The sequence below is a fragment of the Agelaius phoeniceus genome, chromosome 1, assembly GCF_051311805.1.
Source record: "Agelaius phoeniceus isolate bAgePho1 chromosome 1, bAgePho1.hap1, whole genome shotgun sequence".
Classification (NCBI taxonomy): Eukaryota; Metazoa; Chordata; class Aves; order Passeriformes; family Icteridae; genus Agelaius; species Agelaius phoeniceus.
Window position 1 is genome coordinate 6,657,907 of NC_135265.1, and position 26,815 is coordinate 6,684,721.

Consider the following 26,815-nt stretch of genomic DNA (forward strand, 5'->3'; position numbering starts at 1 on the left):
CAGTGGGAGGCTGGCAGGCAGGAAGAGCCCAAGAAACTATTTTTAAAAGGACACAGTGAGAAAACCTGCAGAGCAGGGAAGGAATGACCCCAGACCCAAGAGCAGTGAAGATGCAATTACTGGTGAAAGTCTATTTCAGGAGACAGCCAGAAAGGAGCAGGTAACAGAAGAGAGTGAGATGAAGGCCAGAGCACTACTAGGAGAGATTCCTCTCTAATGCAAACTGTTTATCCAATGTCTGAAAGCTGCTTCGTGCAACTATCCAGAGAAGGAGAGAGCCCAAGAGGGAGCACGTTGGTCCCATGACGCTGATGCTGCAACTGCTGCACACACTCTGCAGAATTCCCTTTTTCCAGACCAGGAACTGAGCACAGACACAGCAGAACCCTGCAATTAAATGAACTCTGCAGAAAACACCTCCAGAAGGGGTTTGCAGATGCTACAGAGAAGTAGTTAGCTCTGCTTTCAGCAGCTACTACTTCATTACTCAAGGAGAGCAGAAGGAAGAGAATAACATGGATGAGAGACAACATTGCAACAAAACTGGTTTCTAAAATAACATGCTAAAACTATACCCACTGAATCAATACACCTGACAGGCATCCATTTGCTACTCTACCCTAATTTCTCCTCTCAGAGCACAGGTAGATGTTAGAACACAACCACTTATGGAATTCCAGCTTAACAAAATAAAGCTTGTAAGTGTAAATCATTAACTAAAGTCCTTTTTTATATTAAATCTTCATAATAATTTCTCCATGTCCTTTTCCAAGCTCATCATATCATCCATAAAAGAAAACCCAGAGCCACTCCTGACACTGATCAGAAGGAGAAATAATCTTACTACAGAAATATTATTGCACATACACTAGAGCTGAAAAGGAGAATCCATAATGTGTATGAAGATAACCAGTTTTTGATCATTTATTACCTTCATGAGAGGCCTCTAAGCATTGTATTTCAGGCTACATTGAAAAACTCCACACCCAACAACAGGTAGCTCTCACATTTTTAAGGAAATGTAGGTAGGTCATTCCCATCCAAAGGAATACTGAGCAGGATGAGGTCATTACTCAAAATTTTCTGTTTATTTTTCAGCTGAGCATTCTTCAGTTAAAAAGAGCCTCTGGCCTTCTTACATGAGAGTTTTTCCTTTCCTGCTCTGACTGCTGCTTGGAGGAAGATCCTTTAGGGAGCCCTAAATAAAATAAATATCCCTGGCCTATGCAGTCCTTCTCCTCTGTGCACATAGTGAGCCTACAGCTGTTCCAGCTGTGGTGCCCTGGTGCTGTTTAAAATCACCTCACTGACATTTAGACTTACACATCACCCAGGCAACATTATGAAGCCAGTCCTAGGCAGAACCAGTGACCCCCCAGTAAGAAGTGACACTGATCTTAGAGAGTTCAGCCAGATATATGAAGATGTTTTAGGCTAAAAACATGACCAGCACTTCTCTCTGCAACAATAGCATCCTATCTAACACTGTCCATGCTAATTAGGTACAAAATAGCTCATATACATTCTTTTTACATAATGAAAATTAAAATTGCTCTTCACTTGACACCACTGTTTTATTTAGAAGTCACACCATCAGGCCAGACTCTGCATATTTCATTACAGTACTACATAAATCATAAATCTTTCTAGCACCATTTTTTCTCAATTCACCCTCTTAATTAGAATCCAAATTAAATGAATGCCTTCTGTGCTTTCACATTCTCATTTGTGTAACCTTTGAGGAGAGGGACTAACAGATCCACTTCACATACTGGATGGCATTCAGCACACACATTGAGCCTCATTTTTCAGCTCTTTTCATTAAGCTCCCTGTTTCAACAGAACTGCTGCATAATTTGATACACAAGATAGTTAGCAACTGTTGATGGATACAGAACTGGAAAACTCACATGAGCAAGTACTCCAAAGCAGGGGCAGTCAGGAAAGCAGCTCTAAAACAAGTTTCAAATTTCTCATTCAACCCACAATTTTAAGCCTCAGCAGAGAAACTTAAAGTTTGACAAAAGATCATCAGTTACAGTTTAGCTACAGCCACCTAATGAAACCTTATCAAGACTTCAGAGGTGTTCCTCAATTTCTGAGCACTCACCACCTGCTATCCAACAACAAAGTGAACATTTCAGAGGTCCTTTACTCTCCTACCCCCAATATCAGCACAAATACAATGACAGCAACCAGTGCAAAAATTTAGGTCATGAAACAGGTACTGCACCAAAGCTGCTGCATTTCCAGCTGCATCTCAACTTTCTGTGATTCTCTTTCCCCGGGGCCTCTCACACAGAAGCACTCTGGGCAGCAGCTTTGGGTCTGACTCTCACACACTCACTTTTACTCACACCCCAGGTTCTGAATACAGCACTCTACCCCCTTTATGCTTGCTTTAAAATTAGGCCTAAAGCCAGGTTCTCATTTAGTCTGAAAGGCTAATAAGGTGACTGCTTCCTTTCAAAACCCACACCCTACTTTAAACTTGCTATTAGCCATGATCTTCCAACAGGCCCCTGAACTCCTCTCACCCTCCCAGAGTGAGCATCCACACAGCCTGAACCTTAGAGCCAAACAAATTAGGAGACAAAGCAAAACAGAAGCTTGAAAAACATAAAAAAGTGGTTGAAATACTAAACTTTCTAAAGAATTCGAATTACCTTATTGCAGGGTTTTAGAAGACACACAGATCTTCACCCTTATCAAGTGTCTCCACATAACTCCACATTACACTTTTAAAAAAAGTGCAAACTGAAGGTTTGTTGTTTCAGATTTTTTTTAACCTAGAGATCCTTCTTATATCCCTAAATTTGTAAGATATTTTAAATAGATTTTTAAATGGCTTAACTATAAATGATTCAGCAGGTTTTAGGAACCTGTATCTCACAGTAGCAAGCTTTATGTAAAAATAAACAGGTAAATTGGTAACTTTCTACCTCTCCATAAGCATAACGTGAATGCCTAACTAAAAATAGTTAAACGGTGTGAGGAAAAAAACAACCCTACAAGTTAGCAACTGATCCCCTGCACCAAATACTCATACTTAAGCATGTTCAAGATGCACAAAGGCACAAGCAGCATTTCATTGCAATTCAAACTCTGTCTGGACTCTAAAAAAAAAAAAAAAAAAAAGGCAGCTCAAAGAATGCAATTGTTAAGAGCTTCCTTTTCTCACACACAGAAAGATTAAAATAAAAGGTGTTACTTTTCCAGACCAGTCCCACAACTGCAGGCAGCATGCTAGTAACCAAGAAGCTTGCCTTATTAGCATACCAGCTTAGATATATCTTCTCCCAGAATGACTCAGCCTGCTATTTTCAAAGTTTTCCTTAAATATTTGTCCTACATTTTACAATAGGAGTTACCAACTACAGAAAAACACATCCCATGAAGTCTCAGCCACTTCTCAATGCTGAGCATAGAGATTAAGCCATGCGTCCACATTTGCATCCACGAAGCTAATCCTTTCTGAAAATGAAAGCTCGAGATACTCAGCACGGATCTTTCAGGGGTGAAGTGGCTGCTTGGTGCAAGTTGGAGGGAAAAAAAAAAATCCATCCCTGCTTTCCCACAGCACGGTTTAGTACCTGCGAGAGGGAAAAACTTGCCAGGAGTTGCCCTGTGAAAGCACAGCACACTCAGTGAGAACTGCAGCCCTTCAGAGCACGGCAAAGAACAACCACAGAGCGCAGCCACATAAGGAAAATTCAGTGTACAGCTGCTTTGAACAGATGTATGTGCTGCCATAAGGAGGGGAAGCTTCACTTGAAAGAGCTTTCCATCACTGCTCTCAAAGTCTATATTTGGTATCGCAGACGTATTCAAGGAGAACGGGTTTTTTACGGGGAGGAGAAGGAGGAGAAGGAGGGGGTGCCGCGAAGGCTGCGCTCCCTCAGAGCGGGACCCGGCCGGCGGCAGCGGCGGATCGGGCACGGCCCGGCGGCGGCACCGGCACAAGGGCGCCGCAGCGGGATCGGCACCGGGACAAAAGCTCCGCAGCGGCACCGGGCTGGCTCCGCGGCCGGCGAGGCTGCGACCCGCCCCGCAAGGACACGGCCCGGGCACGGCGCATCCCGCGCTCCCCGCCGGGGATCCCCCGCGCCCGCGCCCCCGCCCGGACCCCGCCGGCCGCGTGGGTGTCCCCGGCCCGCCCCCGGCCCCCGCTGCCGCCGTGGATTTTTACCTTCATCTTCGAGCTCTAGTTTCTCCAGCATCCCTTCGGAGGCGGCCGGGAGCTGCAAGGGAGCCGGAGCCGCTGCCGCCGCCTGCGGGAGGGAAGAGAGGAGAAGGAGATGAGCATCCAGGCGCGGACTCACCGGCCCCGCGGCGGCATCGGCTCGGGAGTGGCGGCACGGAGCGGGCGGAGGGGAGGGAAGGCGGGACGGCGGCAGCTGCCCCTCGGCCTCCGCACACGCTGCCACTCGCACACACCGCGGGGGGAGGAACCAGGAGGAGGAACCGAGGCTCGCCTTCCCCCAGCCCGTGAACCGCCGGGCTCCCCCCGGACTCGCTCCGGCTCCCTGGCCGTGCCTCCTGCGGGCGCCGCCTCTTCCCCGCTCGGCGGGAGCGGCTCCCCGGGCGCCCGTTCACAGGACGGCGCTTCCCGCCACGCCTCGCCGCTCCCCCCTCCCCCCGGCGGAGCGGTTGGTACGTTCCATTTTGCTGCAGTCGAGCCCGTTGGTCAGCGGCGGGAGGGGGAGGGAGCTACCACTTCCGCGCGGAAAAGGGAGGAGGAGGAGGGGAAGGTTAGTGCCCTGAGAGCTCTGTCGGGGTAGCCGCCTCTCGCAGCCCGTTCCGCAGCCTCGGCTGTTCTTCGGGCTGCCCTGAACTAGAGCGGTGCGACTGAAGGTGGACTGGGGGAAACCCTTCTCTCCCCCTGCCAGCGGGGCTTGGTACGCTCCCGAGCGTTCACCTGCGAGGCAGCGGCGGGGAAGCGGACGGTTCCACTGCGCCCCGGGGGGTGTCAGGGTGTCGAAGGGGTTTCCCCTGTGTGTGACGGGAGCTCCCGCAGTGCGCCGTGCCGCTATCCCGGCCCCGGGGTGCCCTTTATCCCGGGATACCCGCTCCATCCTGGCTGCTGCCATCCCGCGGTGCCCTCTATCCCGGGATACCCGCTTTATCTCAGGGTGTCCTCTGTCAGGATACCCACTCTGTCTCGGGATGTCTTCTATGCCGGGATTCCCCCTCTATTCCGGGGTATCCGCCATCCCGGGGTACCGGGTATCCTGGAGCGTTCCCTGTTTCGGGATCCCCGCTCCGTCCCGAGCTGCCCTCTGTGCCAGGGTACCCGCTCCATCCCTGTGGGCACGGGCGCGCTGGTTTCCATGTAAAACAATCCCAGGTTAAGTCACAATTCAAGATCAGCCCGAATGTCAGCTTCTCCCGGGTGAGCGGCGCGGCTCAAGGACGGGGCTCGCACCATGAGACGCTGCAGTTTACATGGGATGGGATTTACTGCATCACAGCCCTGAGCCAGGCTACAGCAGAAGCGAGGGAAAAGAGGAAATATTCGAAATAGATTCGTCATTTATATTTATTTTGGCCGTGAGGTGTGGTAAAGCTTTAGCTGAAATGCGCAGGTCCCCGCTGGCTGCTTAGGAAGCTCAGCAGGAGCGGTTCAGATACGGATGCTGGAGAAGGGGATACACGGATTATTTCTTTGGCAATGGCAGCTGACACACATGGATGGAGCTTCAAAGGAGTCACGGGAGTCGTCAAGGAATATTTTAAATCTGCTGGTCCCAAGGGGAAGCTCAGGCTTCAAAAGTTCAGCAAGCCCTTCAAGGAGGGGAGGTTGGATAGACCCAGCACAGCACAGCAATAAGAATTAAACGTAGGGAAAGATGAAAGATAATGAGAATAAAACTGTGATGGGGGAGAGAGCCAAAATCTATGGGAAAACAGGAAACTGTCTCGTAATTTCTCAAGCCCAGTGAAGCTTCAAGCAAGGAAACAAACTGCTGGTGACAGCTTTTTTCTTTTCCCAAGCTACCTCTTTCTATGGACACTTTTAAGGATATAGGAGGAAGTGAACAATAGCCAGTTCTTCTTTACTGTAAAGATCCTTTGAAAAGAAAACTCTAAAATATTTCATTCACAGGTGTATTTTTAAGATGCTTCCAGGATTTCAGTAAATGTTCTAACTGACCAGTCACACAAGATACCAAAGCAGTTCGTATTAATTTATAATATTTTCAGCCTACTAATCAAAATGCTTTGGAAGCTTTTAATTACTTCTGGGAGCTAGCTTTAAAAGCTCTAAATTATTTATCTTCCTTATCGTGCACCTTGATACTGATAAGAGTTTATAACATCTACTCTTAATCAAAGGCCGAGAAGAAGATGACATATCTGATTGGAAATAACTGCCATGATTTTGTTTCTTTTTGTTTTAATTTACTCCCCATAATTATCTAGTAAGCACCAGCCATAAGGAAATACAACTCCAAGGTTTTTGTAGCTGGGAGTGACACTGAGACTTGAAAGGTGTGCATTGAATTTCACTGCCACAGAACACGAGATGTTTATGAGAAGTCAGTTGAGCTTATTTCATGCTACAAACCCCAGAGCTCACTGCAAGATCAGGGTTTTACAGTGGCAGAACCTACATCCAGACCAAGAGTACCATGAGAAACTCAGGATAATAAAAAGGCAGTAATTTAATATACAACAGGGATTTGTAATAGAAACATGTACCATCCACACTGCTCAAAAAAGAAACCCAAAGGAAATGGAGAACTTAAGGCTGAAACCCCATCCTTCAATGTGCCTGCAGTCTCAGGATTTGTTTAAACCAATTTTGGAACAAGCTGCTGATCATGGCGTTCCCTTTGCTCCTCGCTTTGCATTCTGGCTCCTCTTGGCTTGTGGGCAACACAGTGAGTCAGAGCAGGAAACTGATGCAGCTGAAAACCAAAGGGACTAAAAGAAAAGATTGGGCTTTATCCAGATCAGCTCCTGATCCAACTCACTGTTTAGTTGTATCAGCACTGGCACAGGAATTGTTCAGGGCAGGAGTGACAGTGGGACCACACCTTCTGGGAACAACCCGCTCTTAAGTCAGCCTAAATCATGGTCAAAACACCATCCTGTTCATTGTGGACAGGATTAGACAAATTAAAGGTATTTTTAGCAGTATTGTCTCTCTAAAAACTCCTTCTGTCATTTTACAGCAGGATTACTGGCTAAACACAAAGAAAAAATATTTATTTGAAAGGAACTGTAATTTCCAATAGGATGATATTAAATCCTGTAACATTTCCTACCTGTTTTTTGTGACTATTTTTTGTTTGCCACAGAAGGTTTCCCTGAACTATAACCAAGGGACTTATCCCAATTATGCTTCAAATGTTTGCTCTCAGAGTGTGTCAGGTAACCCAATTTAACTGTTTGAGACACTACTGTGACAGAACACTTGTACCCTAAATATTGCCAGGTGACATAAATGCTAGAGAGAAAAGCTTAGAAGAGAAATATGCACAAACCCAAAACTGCCTGAGTACATTTCTTTGTCAAATTTTTACAGGAACATTATTTATGCCAAAAAACATGGACCTACAACATGACCTTAATAGTGGTCATGTTGATGCCATTGAAGCAGTGGCATCAATCTTTGCAGACACAAAGAAAAAATTCATGGTTGATACAACAGCAAAAGCCACAAAAGGTAGATGTCAATAAAAGAGATTTTAGGATTTCTGGGAAGGCTGGAATGTAAGTTTTAATAGGTAACTGCTTACTTTGTCTCTGGCTGTTTTCTCTAGCTTCCTAGGGTAAAGGGAGTGAGGAATGACTAATACTCTGTAGAGGTAAAATCAGACCTGTAAATTATAGATGCACTTGGAATGAATACATTAAAGCTTATCTGATAAGCTACATTTCTTTTTTCTGATAATCTAGGAGTCCTTTCAGTCCTGTGTCCTACTGAAGGAATCCCATCCTTTTCATAAGCACAAGTATTTAAGTCATAGAGATGGTTCAGGGATGTGAACAACAATTAACATCAGCAGAAAATAATTTTTTATATAATTTCTTGCCATCTTGCCTTACACTCTTTGGTATAAGTTTGATTCTGAGATGTGTAAGAGACATTTTAAGCAGAGACAGGAAAGAAAGATCATCAGCAACAGTCAAGGTGTGCAACCAAAGCCAAAGCACTCAGCCTCTCTAATGATTCACCCAGAATGTCTGGGTGAAACAACTGCTAAAGGTCACAAGAATATTCTCAAGGAAGGCACTAAGATTTCTTTATCTAACTGGAAGGGTTTAAGAGAGGGCTCCACAGAGCTCTGTGTTCTGTCCAACACCACTCTGTGTTTCCACTGATGACTCAAGGAAGAAATAATGAATAACCTGACCACATTTTCAAATGACTCAAAGTGACTCAATGGTAAAAGAAGCTGCTGCTTTAGGGACAGTCCTAGAACTTAAAATAATCTTGAGAATTGCTGCAGTGCTTTGAAAAACAGGATGCACTTTGATATGGGTAAGTAGAGTCTGCATAATCAAATGCAAAAATAAAATGGGAAAGGATGGACTTCCAGCAGTCATGCAAGCCAAAGAAAAAGACCTGGGAGTGAAGCTAAATGTGAGACTACAATGTCAGTTTCTCTGAAATTTAAAAAAAAAATCACACTATTTACAAATGTGTTATAGGTAAGACATGGAGCATCTGTGCCACACATTCCCTGGTTAGATGCCAGCTGGGATACTGCATTCAGTTTTAGGGATTAAACTCAAGAATGAACTAAAAGAGTCTAAAAAAAAAAATAACAGCAATGATCTACATGTTCAGAAAACATGACCTGTAAGGAAGAACTTGAAAACTTCCCAGTTTCCTCATCTACAAAGGGAAAAAATCCAAACAAAAAAAAACCCCACAAAAACAACAACCTCCCCCCCAATGAACCAAACTAAAACAAAAACCCCAAACAATCAAAAACCCAAAGAAACAAACAACCCACCCCCAAAAAACCGCAACACCAGAAAAAAAAAGACTGAAGAAAAATACCTCAACAGTCTCCAGACATGGTTTGTTTTTGCAAGAAGAAAAGTGATTAACTCTTCTGGGTCCACTGGTTATGGGATGAGAAGTTATCTACTTAGCCTTTAAAGAATTCTTAGGTTGGACTTTGGGAGAAGTTTCTGAGTGTAACAGAAGTGAAGCACCAGCACATTTTGCTGAAAAAACTCTAAAATCTCCATCACAGGAGGTTTTTAGCAATGGATTTAAAAACTCCCATTTGTTTATTATTATTTCCATATAGTTGATTGTGTTGATGGGGGAAAATGAATTTTTAATGTCCCTTCCAGGCTTGTTATTTTTTAATTTCTATTTTTGTCCAATCTTTAGAAAAATATATACAGTCTTAGTATGGTAATTCAATGAGAATTCTATGTATGTATGTTATGTACAAAACCCAGTTTACAAATCTATATAAATGTAAATTTTCTTTTCCCCCTCCCTTCAAAAAAGTAGCCTTCATTCTGAAATAGAAATATTCTGGAACAAATAACAAATATTGTCTGAGTAATAATAAAGATTACATATTAGTTTTGGTGACTGTGTAGGAATAGAAAGAACAACCTAAAAAAAGAAATTGTGCTGCAAACCACAGGTCTGTGTGGAGCAGACTTACTCAGGCATTGCCACAAAAATGTTACTTGTGCTTTATTTAAAAATAGGCATTTCCAGGTAAATTCAAGGCTGCTTTTCTCTTTCCTGATGGCTTTAATATGGATATGCTGGGGTGCCACCTGCACAGCTCAGCAGAAAACTGAGTGCCCTTCCCAGCACTTCAGAAAAAAAAAAGGCCACTTACCTTATAAAACCTAATGGATTGAAGAGCAACAGAAGGAATTCCCATCTAAATGCAAATCAAGGCAAAGCCATTTTGAATGCAAGAGTAAACTAGGAATGGTAATTTTCCCACCATTTGCTACTGCTCCCTCCTACAATTACAGTTCTGCACAACTGAAGTAGTTAACAACTCTTCTGATGAGCTGTCAAAGAACAACTTACAGTTTTTCCCAAATGTATGTCATAAATATGTTTATTCTCTTGCAATCTGTATAAAATTAATTTAGAACACTTCCTGCTTATTTTTGCTTTAATTTAGCCTGGTTTGTAAAGTGGAAAAGGACAAGTTACCAGAAAAAAAAAAAAGGTTTCATCTTCTGGTTAAACTGTAAATTAAACTGCTACTTGTTTTTTGCTAGAGTGTGGTAACTGATATGGTGGGTTTGGGACAGCTGAGAACACTGGAATCACTGAGGCTGAGGTCAGGATCCCAGCTTGGATCCCTTCTGTATCTGAAAGAGGCACCTGTGAGCTGCAAAGGCTGCAGGGTGGCAGTCCCTGAGGGTGTTTGAGGACACAGCTCTGGTCTCACCTTAAAAACCTCAAAAAGCTCAGGGTGACCAGAGCAGCTGGGCAGGAACTGTAATTTCCACCATTTATTATAAGGAAACTGTTCCAAGCACCAAACAAAGCAGTAAGGAAGGGGATGCCTCATACAAAATACTGGATTGGAGTTTTTATTTCCCATATCCAGAAGGAATGTGATAAAAATTGCTTTAGCCTTAAAAGGTTTTTGAAATACCAAATGCTATAATCAAGTCTGTGCCTAGCATGTGTAAATGAAGGTGGTGGCAGCTCAGATTTTACAATTTGTTTAGAACAGAATAACCAAGCCCCATAGACCAGCCTGGCACTGACAATATTCCCCAGTGAGTCCTTACTGGGTTCAGCTGGGTGCTCTGTCCCTAATCTGATAAATTAGGGACACAACTGTCCCACAGCAGGTATGAAAGTGAGGGAGCATCTATTCTAAATGTATTTCCAGTATGTACAGTGAGGCTGAAGAAACTCGAATTTCATTTCAAAACAGCTCAGACAGAGCTTGCCACTGGATAAGAACTCTACCCTGGAAGGATTTTTTTATTTCATCCCAATCTGATCAGAATATGATGGTCCCAGTGGTCCTGAGCAGGAGTCTTGTGGCATGAAATACAGAACAAGTGTATATTGCTTTTACATTTTATAACTTGCAACCAGCCTCCTGCTGCAGGTATCCTTCCACAAAGCAGCTATGATATGAATTACTTTACAGAGTTAATTATTAGTGATAAGCAGTTGGAGATCTTTAGTAGGTCAAATGGATAACATAAATGTAACAACAATCAATTTTAGCTGAATCCTAAATAAATAACAGAAATTAAAAACAACAACAAAAAACAAACAAACAAACAAACAACAAAAAAAGAAAAATAAAAATGGAGTGCATGCTGCATGAGGAAAGATGACAAAATGGACAACCTTAATTTCTACTAAATCCTCACTGCACTACTGAGTATTGGAATCTGCTTACCCTGGAGACACATGGAACAAAGGTGCAGAGAGATTTCACATTTTTAGTGGTGAGCCCTTCCTAAATATTTCTGTATGGAAATGAACTTGAAGTTAAATCCCAGTGAGTTCTGTTCCTGACTTAATTGTGAAACAGAATAGATTTGCAGAACTTCCTTTGATCTAACAGCAGAAACAAAGAACCTGTATTGCACACAGTGTTCTCCAGCACCTCGGTTTAAGGCAAAGAAAAATGGCCCCAGTGAGAGAAGAGTTAAGCACTTCTGAAAAATAAACGTCAAAGAAAGTAAAATATGAAGGAATAGACAAGATCCCAAGCTAAACTCCTAGAGAGAAATCAAGGCAGGAGTAGGAAAGAGGCAGGATTTGTTTACATAACCTCTAATCTGTGGCTGTGTCTGATCCTGTATCACTCTGCTACTCAGATAAGGTGGAGTTTAGAGTCAAGAATATCAGAGGCATTCTCCAGACAAGCCCTTGTGGCCAACATTCCTTCCTCAGATTACTCATGTTGAGTATAGGTGGAGTCCAAATGAGTCCAAATCACAATTATCAGTGTGACATGTTATTAATCAAACAGCCACACAATTTAAATTCTGTCCTTTTGAAGAACTTTCAAAGAAGTCAAGTACTTGTGAGGAGCTAACCTGAGTTTGTTATGAATACAGATGCTACAAGTGTTCTACCTGGCTGCAAACACAGGGATGCCACTCAGTTTTAATCTCTTCCAGAGTTTTTAAGTGTTCTTGTCTTAAATATTTGTTATTGTATATGATCAAAAAGACACACTTCAGCTGTTTTTACACATATGCTGGAGTGCTCCTTGGGTTCTTTGAAATAAGACCAACCTCTCATCATACTCAGGGGCTCAGTTAAGAGCAAGAGGGAATTATTGCAGGAGAGAGTGGCAGCAATCAGGTACTAAGCATGATTTTAGTGGATATTTTCTTGTGAAAAATGTACATTAAAAAAAAAGCAAACAGAACATTAAGATACTATTAATGGTAGAACACAGGTAAACATTCACTAATTTAAAGTGAATGGGAAAGAAGAAAGTGAACCCACGTGGATGTGTGTCTCCATTTGCTGGCATTGAATACAGGATTATTCATGTTAGTTAAAGTTATGCACTTACTTAAGTACTTTAGCTGGATTGAGGCCAGAGTACTGATGAGTAATCTGCAGAACCGAGGCCACTGAGAATAACAAATGAAAAAAAAATACTCAGAGCCAAAACTGATTTAAATAAACACATTTACTATCTACCATTTTGCTTTCTTCATCTCAGTGTTATATTTCAAAGCTCAGTCATGAGTGAACTTCACTCAGTGACTTCACTGAGTGAACACTTACTACACCAGCTTTCAGTGATATTTTTTAAACTTAAAATGAAACATGTTTCCCCTAAAAAAGCCTGAAATTAGTTGATACTATACTTAAGGCTTGAGTAAACATCACAAAATTCTAGTACCAGAATTGTAGTCTATTGTAGCCATGATATTTGCTGAAAAATCCTTTCCTTAGGATTTTTTCTCCTGAGAAGCTGAGAGGCCTCAGGAACACAATGTAACCAATGGTTATCTGCTGCTCTGGAATGCAACAGGTGCATCTGGGATTGGTCTCATGTGGTTGTTTCTAATTAATGGCCAATCACAGTCAGCTGCCTCAGACTCTCTGTCTGAGCCACAAGCCTTTGTTATTCATTCCTTCTTTTGCTATTCTTAGCCAGCCTTCTGATGAAATCCTTTCTTCTATTCTTTTAGTATAGTTTTAATATAATATATATCATAAAATAATAAATCAAGCCTTCTGAAAAATCAAGTCAGATCCTCGTCTCTTCCCTGAACACGGTCACAGTCTATCATCAAAATGTAATTTTAGAATCATGGAATGGTTTGGCTCGGAAGGGACCTTAAAGATAATTTTACTCCAACCCCCTGCCCTGGTCAGAGACACTTTCCACTAGACCAGCTTGGCTCAGAGCCCCATCCTTGAACACTTTCAAAGATGGGGAATCCACAGCTTCAAGCCTAGTGCCTCACCACCCTTAAAAAAATTCTTCCTAAAATTTATTCTAAACCTTCCCTCCTTCAGCCTAAGACCATCTCCCCCTGTCCAATCACTACAAGCCATTGTGAAAAGTCTCTCTCCAGCTTTCTTGTAGCCCCTTAAGGCACTTGAAGGTGCTCTAAGGTCTCTCTGAAGCTCTCTCCTGTCCACCCTGAGCAGCCCCAGCTCTCCCAGGCTGCCATTCCCACAACCATCAGCAGTTCTGAAAGGCTGAATCAGATCTGTCCAACCAGGGCATCAGATGTAGGGCAGAGTTACAAAGGTGCTTTTCTGAGAAATTCAGACAACTTACAGCTCAGAGCTGAGTCACCCACAACATCAATAAAACTTCAAGAAATTGGCCTAGACCTGGGCTGAACAAATCCCTCCTGTGTGCCACGAGGTGCAGTAAGTGCAGCTGAACAGAAAAGGAGCAGCTGCTGCAGGTGGCCACTTTCTGCTGTGCTCATCACACTGAGGATCCCAGCAGGGCTCCAGAAGGAGCTTTTGGGAGCTCTCTCAAAGAGCCAGGCAAAGATAACAATGTCTTTTTTCACTGCAGCTCTAGGAGGACTTTGACCACTGAGGAAAACTTCCTGGTAGCACCTGGGGCTTGTGTGTTTGCTTTGGATTTCAAGCCCACCCCAGAGCTGACAAACTGGAGGCATGGGTGCTACCAGGGCCCCACTCAGGCTTGTGAGCCTCTTATCTCACAGTAGCTGCTATTACAAACAAACAAACAAATATGTTCATAAACCTCCTTCAGCACAGACTCCACAGTTGGCCTGTAATCCCCAAGTAAATTAATTTTTGACTAAAAGCTGTTTTTCAGATGGCACTGAATGTGCATAGCTTGAGGAACCTGACCCTCTTCCTGAATTCATTCCAGATGCACTGCTGATCACTCCAGGCCTTGTTTTTGTGTGCTGCTTCCTTTTTTTTTTTTATTGTTATGCACAAAAGAGACCTGCAATGACAGCTCACACAATGGATGCCTTCCTTCTGCCATGCTTGTTTTCCCTTTTCACAGCCTCTTGACTGCATCCTTGCCTCATTCCAGGTACACTGAAACCAGACTGTGCTCAGTGGTTTGACACCCCCTGGAAGGACTGAAACAAGGGCTGTGCTGAGCAAGAAGCCTGTCAAGCACATGAGCTCAGTGTTTCAGGGCCACAAACAAGATCATAAAGGGACATGCAGATAGTGCTGAGGCTTTTCCCTGTATTCCAGGAAGTGGAATTGAAAAAAAAAATGGAAATTATTTCCACACTAAACACCAGGGACACAGCTCCAGCAAGCCAGCCCCCACACTCATGTCCCTGCAGAGCTGCTGGAGATGCAGATACAAAGGTTCATTCATGGGCACTGGGTGCTTTCAGTGTGGAAATGGCAAATGCTGGGGTCACTGCACCTAACCTGAAATGCAGATTGAGTCTGTAGTGAAATGTCTGAGAAGAGCTGAAATTATTTCTTGACATGCCTCCCTGGGGCTCAGAAGAGCAGCTGACTTCACAGTGATCTTTTGTGTAAATCTTGATGTGCTCTGAAAACATGAGAGCTTCCTGGCCACAGTACAGCCTGCAGCATGAAAGCCTGTTGCTACAAACTTTAAACACAACAGATTCTATCTATGGTTAGCTTATCTTAAGCTACTTGCAGCTCCTGTTCAAAAACTATCTGAGTTATGCAGAACTTTTTTACTCATTTATCACTATAACATTTCTGACTGAGAGCAGTGTAGCCCCATTTTTTTATAAATGGGAAACTGAGGCACTGAGAGACCAAGTGACTGAGGGCTGCACAAGTGATCTCTGATGGGGCAGATGGTTGCAGTCAGGGGTCTCTGGTACTATTTTTCTCCTTTTCAAACTCTTGCTTTCCTTAATGTCTCTTCAACTAAAACATTCATTCGATTCCATTATTTTTTCCCTGAAATAGCAACAGCCATGAGGGCAAACAAATCCATGAAATAGCAACAAATCCATGAGAGCATGGGACATGGTGTAACCTCTGTACCCATAAAATCTTTGATGATGGAAGCAACTACTTAATGACCACTTCATATTGTACCATAGCCATGCCCTCATGGGAAAAGGAAAGAAAGTTGATACAAAATCATTGCCACAGAAAGTACACAGGAACTGGGTGCCAGCAATGAGGGAAATGATTGTCCCTCTGTAGTCAGCACAGGTGAGGTCACACCTCAGGTGCTGTGTCCAGTTCTGAGCCCCTCACAAAAAGAAGGACATGGAGGGGCTGGAGCATGTCCAGGGAAGGGCAGCAGAGCTGGAGAAAGGTCTGGGGAGTGAATTCTGTGAGCAGCAGCTGAGGGAGCTCAGGGGGGCTCAGCCTGCAGAAAAGGAGGCTCAGTGAGACCTTCTCACTCCTACAGCTCCTGCCAGGAGGGTGCAGCCAGCTGGGGTCAGGCTCTGCTCCTGGGAAACAGTCACAGACAAGAGGCCAGAGCCTCAAGGTGCATGAGGGGAGGTTCAGTTTAGACATTAGGAGGAATTTCTTCCTGATTATGGTTGTTAAACATTGGAATGGAGGCCCAAGGAGGTGACAGAGTCACCATCCCTGGAGGTGTTCAAGGAATGAGTGGATGTGGCACTCAGTATCAGTGAAAGATCAATGATCTCAGAGGTCGTTTCCAGAATGATTCTGTGTTCCTCACAGTGAATACAGCTAAGAGATCAGCTTTGGCAGTGTCCTGTTCCTGTGTGCAGGATGTCTGCTGGGATTTGCTTTTGTTTCTGGCAGGCTCTTGGGAAAGGGGTCAGGTGTCCTCTCTCATGAACCATGTCTGCATCAGTAGCTGTTGCCATGTACACAAGGAGCTCCATCCCAAGGTAGGACACACCATCAATGTTTCCCAGTAATTGCAATCCTGACCCCCAAAGAAATGCCAGACACACAAGAGCAGGCAGAGAGCAATCCTCCAGCTGCTGCTCTCCCTGCCACTCACTCAGCAGCAATTTCCCATTGGCACCAAGAGCTCCTCTCCTCTCTCATTTTTTTGAACTTTTAATATTTTCCTTGATTCCTTTTTTATCCTCTGTCCTTCAGCTTCCTTTCTCATATCCAGTACCTCCTGCTGTCATTTTAAAATATTTTAATAGACCATAAAAATTGCACAAAGACCCTGATCCAGCAAAGTGCCTTGACACACACAGAGCTTTAAGTGCTCCAGTACTGTTGACTCCAACAGAGCCACCACTATGCTTAAATCCAACCACACATTTAAGTGTTTTCCTGGATCAAGGCCATCACCACACTGACATCAGCCAGAACAAAGCAGCACCTGAAATTCAGCAGCATAAAAACACAGCAACCCCAGCCAAACCCAGTGCTGTAACCTTCAGGTTACCTTTCCTCAGTGCCTTCTGTCATTGCTACCTCTGTTATGGCTACACTTAGAGCCTCTTCTGCAAGCATGCACTGGAAGTAGTGTTTGGGAACAACCCTGCTTAAGCCAAGGTTTTTTACAGTTTTAGAATTTGCCTGGCCTGTTTTGCTAGATCAGGCTCTTGGACAATAAGGTCCCCAGGGCAAAAAGCATGTTTATTTTTCTGCTTGAATCATATGTGCTCATATACCACAAAACAGCATTAGTAACTTTCTGTTCAGAGGTACAAGGAAGAAGATTCTCCACGTACCACAGATTACCTGATTTGTGCAGTTGGAAGTGAAAAAGTATGATGGATCAAAATTTCAAAAGCCCAAGGGATGAGCCTCAGCACTGGTATTTTACTGTAACCCTAAATATGCAAAAAGATTAAAGTAATCCCTCCCCTCCTGAATTCTGCTCCCTCCCTTTCTTTTGCTAACCTTCTGCCTCCATTACTTTTTCTCATTCATTCTCTGTTGATTACTTCACTGGTTTACACTTCAGCTTATGAGTTCCATATGGCTGGAGCCTTGTCCTTTGTTAATCATAAAATAAGATTATGTACACCTTGGGCCCTGTACAAATCATTATTGTCTTCCTATAAATGTCTTCCACATGGCCCCACCCTCAGTTCCAGCTGAGAACTGAGCTGCTGTTGTGAACAAGCTCAAAGAATAAATATTTTGCATTCATTTCACCAGCACAATGGAAACATTTTTCCAGGCTGCTGCCAAGATGGTATCTAGTCCTCCTCTGACTCAGCAGCCCATGCAGCTGACTTTCAAATGGCCAAACCTGCTTGATTGTAATCTTAAAAGAAAAAAAAAAAAAACCAAACCAAGCCACAACAACCAGCTGCATTTTTAAAGAGCTGTATTGCTCTCCTGTTGCACAAGCAGGTAGTGACTCTATAAAATGTGAAAGCTGGGAGAAAGAAGCAGTGAGCCCTTTTTGGGATGTCCCCTTTTATTTCTTCCAACTTCACCAGTTTATTTCATCCAGTCAGAGAAAGAGATTGGGGAATGTTGTGAGGAAGTGAGAAAGGAATTTGACTGCTTTACACAGAAAATTTCCTCCTGGTATCAAGCAGCCTTTTACATTCAAAGCTTCAAAGCTCTGTTGGCCATTAAAGACAGTGTATCTAAAAATTAAATATAGACAAAACTGGGTTAAGAGAGATGAAGAGGGCTAGGAATTCTAAGAGTTCCCTTCCATATAATTTTTTTCTTTTTCTTATGTCACTTTCCCTCTAGTCCAATCCAGAAGCAGGAAAGGTGCAACCAAACAGGTTCAAAGCTGTTTATCTCTCCTCCATTCTCATGGGAAAGCTTTGCTCTATAATCCCTACTGCTTTGTGAATAAACAGCCCTGATGGTGAATAATTTTAGTACTCCAAAACTGTCCAGATACAGCTGGGAAGAAATTATCAGTGACCCTGCATGAAACTGCAGCTTTATATTAAATCAGAGAGCAGGCATCTGGCTTCTAATCACTGATGGAGGCTACTCCTACCAGAAGTTCTGATATTCTAAGCAGAATAACAGGATGCTTATTAAATTAACAAGTCTAAAATTCAAGCTAAGCCATGCCATGAGAAATCAGTTCAATGGATAAAAATGAGGCTGTCCCTCCAGCACCCTCTTACATCATGGTACTTAACCAAAAGATATCTATTTATACAGACATGGTACTTAACCAAAAGATATCTATTTATACAGACACACCAGGCCACATCCTTAGGTTTAGCCTTTTTATACCATGCATAGTGCAGGATTTAGGGTGATAGAAGTAATTTAGGTTTAAGCTACTAATTGTCTCTTCAGGGTGCTGGGGTCATCATTTCAGTACCAATGAGTATCTTAAAAAAGCCCCAGAGATGCTCTAGTTTTAATTGCCTTAGCTACTTATAGTCTTATGAGAGCTGCCAAAGCAGCTGGGAATTGATTGGACTCAGCATTCTGGCTATTCATCCTTCCCACCTCACCTTCCTCCTTTGGATCTAGGAATAGGAGGAACAGGAATTGTAGGATTTCATGTAATTAAAATAAACTCTCCACTGAGTGAACCCATAGATAGTTGATGAAATTATTTCAGTAGCTGCAGAAAAAGCCACGAGTTGACACAGACACACATTTCCTTAGGGCAGAAAAAAAATCATCTTTATGCAAAAAAATTTCTCTGCATTGTAAGACTGATTGCACAAATCTGGACACTGCAACCAGAATACAAATATGTGAGGGCACTAGTGTTTCAGGAGGTTGTGGTTGAACATTTTTTCTTTTAAAACCAGTAAGTAGATTAAAAAAAAAAAACAACCAACAAATTAACCAGTATAAAAGGGATAGCAAGATGCTTTTTGCATATTCTAAATACTAAAATGGGAGAAAAACACCAAATGGGATACAAAAGATATGACTAATAGGGAGAAAGTGAAGTGAGGAAACAGAATATTAATAAAATGATAGCTGTGATTAAAAAGTAGTGTGATATAGCTTTTTTTGTAAAGTTCAGGTTCATTTATTCTGTATGTCCCACTAAGTCTCACTCTGGATTTTCCAATCATATGAAATAATTCTCCTGTGAGCTTATATTTGGTTTGATTCAGTGGAGGCACCATCATGCTGTCAAAGGAGACTGAAATCAAATCAGGTGGGCTCCAAACATTTTCCCAGCAGTATTTTTGGAATTGTTGTAGGGTTGATCACAGAGTGATTACTTTACTAAGTTTGCAACTAATTAGTTATGTGCCCACTATTGGAGAAATATTTTAAATTTAAACACATTTTCACATGGATAGTAACAGCCCCCACAGGGAAAAGGGATTAAACAAGGATAGCTTGTTACAGCTCCTGGGATCTCTTAGGGAACACAATCACCTCCCAGGAGTGCTGCTATTAAAGCATTTAAAAGGAGCCTGGACACACCAGCACTGCCAGAGCTTTGTCCCTGGTTAATGACAGCCTTTGGGGCTCTAATTTTGGTGATCAGTTTACTGTGGTGTGAATCACAGTAATGTCTTGGCACTCTCACACACTGCCTTAAACCACACAAATACTGAAATGAGGAGTTCTGGTACATTGGAAAACTGGATTCCATTTTTCCCCCAGCCTGTACTTTTTTTTTTTTTTGCTGTTGTTGTTTTTGTTTTGTTTTTTTTGGAGAGTTTATTTTGTTTTTTTGACCTTCTCAGAATCAAAGCACACTTTTCTATTCTCCCCATCAGATTTCAATCTCTTGACTCACCCAGCAGCTCTGGAGCTCTGCTAGGTGGTATGGCTTTTCTTTGGAGAGAGGCAAACCAAAGGACCTGCTGCACACACACATCCTGGTTCCCAGGCTCCTTGCCAGCACAGGGAGTGATGCAAGAGCCTCTCTCTCCCTCTGAACAAGTTAACAGCCCTGTTTTGGAGTTTACTACATTTTGGCTAAGAAACAGCATGAAGAGCTTTGCAGGGAAGTGCTACTGTTTAACAAGTGAGTAGCTGCAGGAACAATCTGGTTTCTCCCTTTTATCCAGGGCTGGAAGAGAGTCCCAGCTGTACATCACATCTCTCCTCTCCCATATGCCAGAGCAGCAAGGACTGTGCAAAACGAATACAGCCCAGACTCCCTTCTGTGTGCTCTGTCTGCAGTTTTACCAGGATTCACTCACACAAGCTCAGAGTAAGTCTCTGACTGACTTTTCCTCTTGTTAAGAACATTCTGGGGAATTACTTGGCTTGGAAGTTCTTTGGAGGGCAGTGGCTCACTACACAACCATAGGGAAAGGACCATTTGTAGGCAGGTTCAGCCTTGGTCATTTCTTGTGAGCAGAGGAAGCCCCAGCCTTGTGTTCCACCCAAAGAGACCTCTCCAGTCTGGAGCCAGCACCTCCTGGCCTGGGCTCCTCTCATGCTGGGAAAGGGGAGCCAGGAGATGGGGTAGCACAGAAATAAATGCTTGTGTTTGCAGTGAGTAGTGCTATTTGCAGAGTGCCTTATGCATCAGGGGAAGAAGAAAGGATGGAAAAAAAGGATACAACCACATAAGGCCCAGTGTACCACATTCCACTTCAAAATACAGACAAGGTGGAAACAGGGCAAACAGGTTTGGTACTGAATTTGCAACCTCTCTGCACTTCTGTCATGGTTCCTAATGTCACACTAGAGAAGAGTTATCATCCTCCACTTGCTGCTTGAAGGTTACACCACCCAAACAACACAAGGCCAAAGTACAGAACAGTGAACTGCATTGTGAGAAATCAAATTGCTCCTTTGCTGTTTCATGCAGCACACACAGTAATCTTTAGGCACAGCTTTGATCTCTTATCAGCTGCATCTCTCATTATAACCTTCAAACTCAGGCACCAGGAACACCTCCACATGCAGGGGAGAGGCTGGCAGAGCTGCTGCAGTGGTGTGGGACAGCCCAGCAGCCCCAGCTTTGGGCACCTGATGGTGTCTGGATCAGAAATGCAGCACCTGGAGCCAAACCCTTCCTGCCCAGTGAGTCCCAGAGGCTCCTCAGCCCCCTGGATCTGATTCATCCCCTGCAAACTCCTCTCTGGGGGATGCAGGCACAACTGGAGCTGCTGCACTCCCAGCTTAAGCAGCTCAGAAAGGTTTCTAAAGTTAGGGGGGATAAATTCAGGCCCTGGTGATTACCACAGACACCCATTTAGCATGAGGTTAATTTGCTCAGCTTTGTCTACTGGGTTGAGATGATACTTGCTGAAGGAGGAGCTCCCTCTCTCAGGAACTGTCTCCCACTATTTATTCCCCTCCCCAGAACTGAAGGCTTAAAAATCACATGAAAATACCCACTGTTGGGAGCGCTACTAAAACATGAAAGGTTTTGGCTACATCTGCTGGGAAATAAGTATTTTTATTCTTCCCTCCATGTCTTCTCTCTTACTGAACAGATTTAACCATTCTGCACCTGCGTCTCAGACAGGTCAAAACCAATTTCAGAACCAGCTTCAAATGCCAATTATTATAAAAATGGGATAAGATTAATTCCAAGTCCTGTATATCTTCCTAGAGTCATCTGTTCTTCTGGTTTGTTTTTTTTTTTAAATTTTAATAATATTTCCAGGTCTGGGTCCAAGGGTCCCTCTTTCCTACTGCAATATATATAGCAATCATGATTCATTTATAATAGTTCTGGGGTCTCCCACATTATCATTACCAGTTAAGCAATGTAATAAGTAAATGAGATTTAAGTTGACAGAACCCTGTAGATAAGAGTCAATTTCTCATTTCAGATGTCAGCATAGAAGATTGCATATCATTGAACTGATCACCTAACAGCATTTATCATAAAATTTATAGTGTGCTTTAAAAATAACTGAAATTGTTCTGCCACCAAATAGTGATGTAAATAAAGAGGAAATTGAGTTTTCCTCTTACAGATTTGTTTATGGCACATGATTGTGCAATGATGTATTTATTAACACACAGCTCAGAGTAAATGAAATGTTTGAAATACAGTACTCAAGAATGTTTGTATAGTGCTGTTGTATTTGCAGAGGAATGTTGGGTCAATGATTTGCAGGGATCAAAATACATGACAGTGCTGAGAGAACACTCATCAGCTTCAGATTCAGGTCCTTCTGCAGGAACTGAGCTTTTCTCTCTAACAGTTTCTCCTAGAAGAGAATGGCAAATCTAATCTCTCTTTTCAGTCTCTGTTGAAAATTAAACATCCAGAGCTTTGCTCCTCACTGCTCTGTGGCTGCTGACATTTATTGCCAAGTAAACCAAACCCCCAATGATTCAGTGGCAGCCCTGCACACTCACTGCTCTCAGACACAAATGAGTACAGAGGGTACCAGACAATCAGGTGCTACACATCCCACACATTTCTGTATCTTCTGAGCAGGAGGGAACTGAGTCCAGCATTCTGAGTTACTCCCCAGACTCGCTCTTGTACATATATACAACCACAACTGCTCATAAAAACCTGCTGAGAATTCTGTTTCTTTATTCTGGCATCTTCTGCTCAGCTTCATGTTGTCTGAATCAGCAAATAATCAAAAACAAAACAAACTTTTCAGTCTTTCAGTCAGTGGAATGTGCTAAGATTATGCTGTTTCCTCACTTCTATTCTAGCAGGTACAAAAGACTCTTCTGTAGCTGCATAACACAGATGAACACATTCATATGGAAATAATATGACTGATTGACTAAAACCTACCCAAAATATTTTTGTATCCTACAAACCTCTGGGTTTAATAATTTCTGTACCCCAAGAATATACTGACATGGAAAGGCAGTGAGCTAGATGCAGAAGAGTTACTGCTGGAGCTCCCTAACTATAAATGTAGGACTTATTTTATTTAATACTTTAATTATTTACTTTTGCATAGCAGAAAAACAAAGTCTGTAATTTGTAGGGAGAGTTTGGCTTACTTAATCTGAAAAAAACAAAGGTTGGCTACTGGTACAACAGGATGTAGCAAACAATGAATGAAAAAGGCCATTAATTATAAAAGCAAATATTTATAACCTGTCCATGAAAAAATTATGTTGAAAATCAGAGATTTCCTGGCCTTTACAGAAGGGGCCCCCAAAATAGGGCAGGTGTTTTGTGGGATGTGTGTGAATGACTCAAAAGCAGCAGATGAACTCTGATCCAGGACCCAAATGCTTTCAGCACAACAGCTGCTGCTGCTGCTGGAGGTACCTGTCACAAAAGCAAAAAGGCTTTGGGGTTGCTGTGTTACTGTGTCCAGATCCTGGAACAGCTTTCCCATGGGTGAGTGGGAGGAAACTTCCTGCTTTTAAATAAATTACTGAGAACTGGAATGAAACAGGACTCATAGCTGTTCAGCAGAGCAACTGACCTCATGAACCTGTATGCCCTTTACAGTTCTAGGTTTCTAGATACAAAAAAAATTGAAGATTTTCTATTTTGGAGGGGAAAAAAGGGAAGAAAAGCTGGGCAAGACAGATGCAGGGTGGTTTACTCTGATGACAGATCACAGTCTGCTGGTTCCATGAGTCAGAGGAATGGAAAGATACAGGTAATGCAGAGGAATTAACACAAAAGGAGAAGGGGCAAAAAGGCAGAGGAGAAAGAAAAGGAGAGTGAAGCCTCTGAGGCTCAGGCTGGCCAAGGGAGAGGGAGGAGGCACAGAGCTGTGCAGAATATCAGTGGCTGGAGTTCATGAGCTCCCAGGAACTGCTGAGTTCATGCACTACCAGGAACTGAAGAAACCAGTCTAATGAAGACACCTCTGCTAGGTGGGAGGCTGGATAAGTGCCCTGGTAGTGCTGCCCTTCTTTTTCTACTCCCTGGGCTGGGGCAGGAGGTGTGATAGCAGCGTGTGCTATTAGTCACCAGCTGTCCCAGTCATCTCAGACTCCAGAGGCAGCAGGGACTCAGAGCCCCTGCAGCTCAGACTGTGAATTTCTTTTTTATATGCTCTCTTTGGCTGCTAACTCTCTCATCAGCTCTTCTTAAGAGAGATAAAAGAAAATCCTAAATAAAATTTTATCCACCTCTAAGGTGTCATCTCAGCAGTGTACCCTGGGATCTGAAGCTATTGCAAAACTGACTTTGAAGGCAGTGCAAAGATTAGTTACTATTTGGATAAATCAGAAGGAAGCCACCACCTCTGGATTCCCAGTGCCCTCTCAGCCAAACCCTGAATTAAACAGAGCTAAAAATCCTTGTTCTCATTCTGTCCCACAGTATGGACAGCCACACTGCAGCCCATCAGCTGTAACACAGGACACAGTCCACACACAGCCCTGCACATTTCCCAATGGCAAACTGGACACAAGCTTTACTCACAGGTTTTGAGGTAGCACAGGGAGCTGGTGTCATGATGGGAGGCTTGGCTGCACTTTGTGATGGAGGCAGAGAAAATCTCTGCCCCGTGTCTGGAGGTGAGGAACAGTGAATTCTTGTTTCTGGTCTCTCAGGCTCATGCTTGTAGGATTCCAGAGGAAACGTGGGCTGCTTGGTCACTTGTGTTGGGGTAGATGGAGAAGAGGAGAGGCCAGAGGCTGTGAACAACAAAAATGCCCAAAGATCAGCTCAGGTGAAAAGCAGATGGAGATCTCAGCTTTACAGAAATCCTGTATTTGCCATCAAACTAAAAGTAGGGATCTCACCTCCTCATTTGTGAGAGGAAATCTGTGCCTTGCCATTAAAGCACTTTTAGGCTGGTTGAACTGTCTGATCCACTACAGGGAGCCCCAGTGGCAGGATGGGAGTGCTGGAGGTTTCTCTTGTATTTCCCTCCTGTCTGATTGCTCATTTCTAAAATGACACTCAGCATGGGTATTACTTTATTGTTGTCATTTTAATACTCCAGTGAGTCTCAGGATTACCTTTATCTCATGGCACGTGGCTCAAAACCTTTAATGGTTGCTTTTCCTTATTTTTCATTATTTTAACAGTATCTCAGCCAGCTGTAAAAATACAATTAGGAGCAGAGACAAAAAAGAAACAGAGCATATTCCTCCTGAGCCTCTGTTTGCTTTCTGTAAAGCTCTTGTACAGCTTTTGTACAAACTAAAATTGTTTTCAGCTGCCTTGAGGAGAAAGATTGACCATATCTTTTGCCAAAAATCAGTGTCAGCAGTAGATAATTGCTCTTGTGAGCACCCTGTTTTCATTTGACATGTGTATGTACCCCAGCTGTATTTTTGGTTATGTTCCTAGGGCAGCTCTGAATTGTGAACAAACAGATTTAAACTGTGTTTATTACCCATTTAAGAATCAGAAGACATCCACCACCAGTCAGAAAATTCAGGTTTCAACATCTGTGTTTCTGGTTCCATGTACATCAGCAAACCAAGGGTGGTTCTCTGGTACCACCACAAATCAGGACAGACTTAGATCATAAAAACCATGAGCCTGAACTGGGATGTGTATTTTAAAGTGGGCTGTAAGACCTCTGAGTTTGGCTCACAGATTCATGTAGATGATCAGTTAGTCCAAAGGGGACTCAAGCCCATCTAAAGAGAGCAGATTAATGAGCATAAAAGCCCAGGCTACTCAAAGGAGTGTTTGGGAACACAATGTTGCATTTTCATGGTAGATCTGGCTGCTTGGTGGGAGCTTTCAGGGCTCCACCAGAGATTATTGCACCAGAGGTTTTTTCCTAATTTCCCGGACTTGGGACACTGGACACCCAACAATTCAGGGAGGGATCTATTACTTGAAGAAACTGTTACTCCTGACATATCTGGGGAAGAGTTGGCATATTCTGTGTGTTTAAAGGAATTAACATGTAATATGGGTAACTGTTCTTTACCTATTATTCTTCTTTGAAAACAACTTTTCCTGATGGCTTTTACATAATGAGAGACTTAACGCTATACTAATAGAGTCACTCAACAGGGAACCTGCAAAATAATTAGGCTCTAATATGTTTTACTAATAGTGGGTTTAGTGGCACAGAGTACTGTATTTATTTCTTTCAAAGAAAATCTTAATTCTCACTGATAAACTTTAGCTTTGCTGGAACCAAAAAGGACCCCCCTACTCAGTCCCTATCTTTGGTCCTTTTCCAAGCTTGCAGCTGGACTTCCATTTCATTTGATTTTTAAGGAGCCCTGCAGCTCTGCCAGTCAAGCAGCAATACCTCAGAGGGGACTGGGGTTGGAGGCAGGTACAGATGTTGGCAGATGTGACACACCACAGAGTGAGGCAAGAGTCACCACCCTGGCATTCTCAATGTCCCCAAGCCCTGCTCATTTCAGGGGACTGGAGAGCGTGCCACACTTCCCTAAGGACTGAAAGGACACCTAACTTGCCTGTTCAGTTTTTGCTTGCAGACAAATTTAAATAAGCAGTTCTGGGGAAGATGCTCCTCTGGGTTTTTATGGAACAAATGTTCCCTGAGTGCTCAGGCTGGAAGCTGAGATAGCTGCAATCGATGCAAATGGAAAACCACTAAAAGGGAGAAAAACACCATTAGATCTTCAAGTCTTGCTGCTGGGATGGGTTCATTGTGTGCTAATGTATTCTGCAAGTCCACAAGAGCCATTTCCAGTTCCGAGAGGCTCTGC

General features: G+C 43.1%; 1 protein-coding gene across 5 annotated transcripts in view; it reads right to left on the bottom strand.

Annotated features, from left to right (window-relative positions):
* The window catches only part of PRKAG2 (protein kinase AMP-activated non-catalytic subunit gamma 2), a 216,945-nt gene that overhangs the window by 44,104 nt on the left and 146,026 nt on the right, over positions 1 to 26,815 (bottom strand). For all 5 annotated transcript variants that reach the window (XM_054638079.2, XM_054638070.2, XM_077189179.1 and 2 more), the window contains 2 exons: positions 24,588 to 24,802; positions 4,190 to 4,271 (listed from right to left, as the gene is read on the bottom strand). In XM_054638079.2, coding sequence (XP_054494054.2) covers positions 4,190 to 4,271; positions 24,588 to 24,802 — 297 coding nt within the window. The remainder of the gene's footprint in view (positions 1 to 4,189; positions 4,272 to 24,587; positions 24,803 to 26,815) is intronic.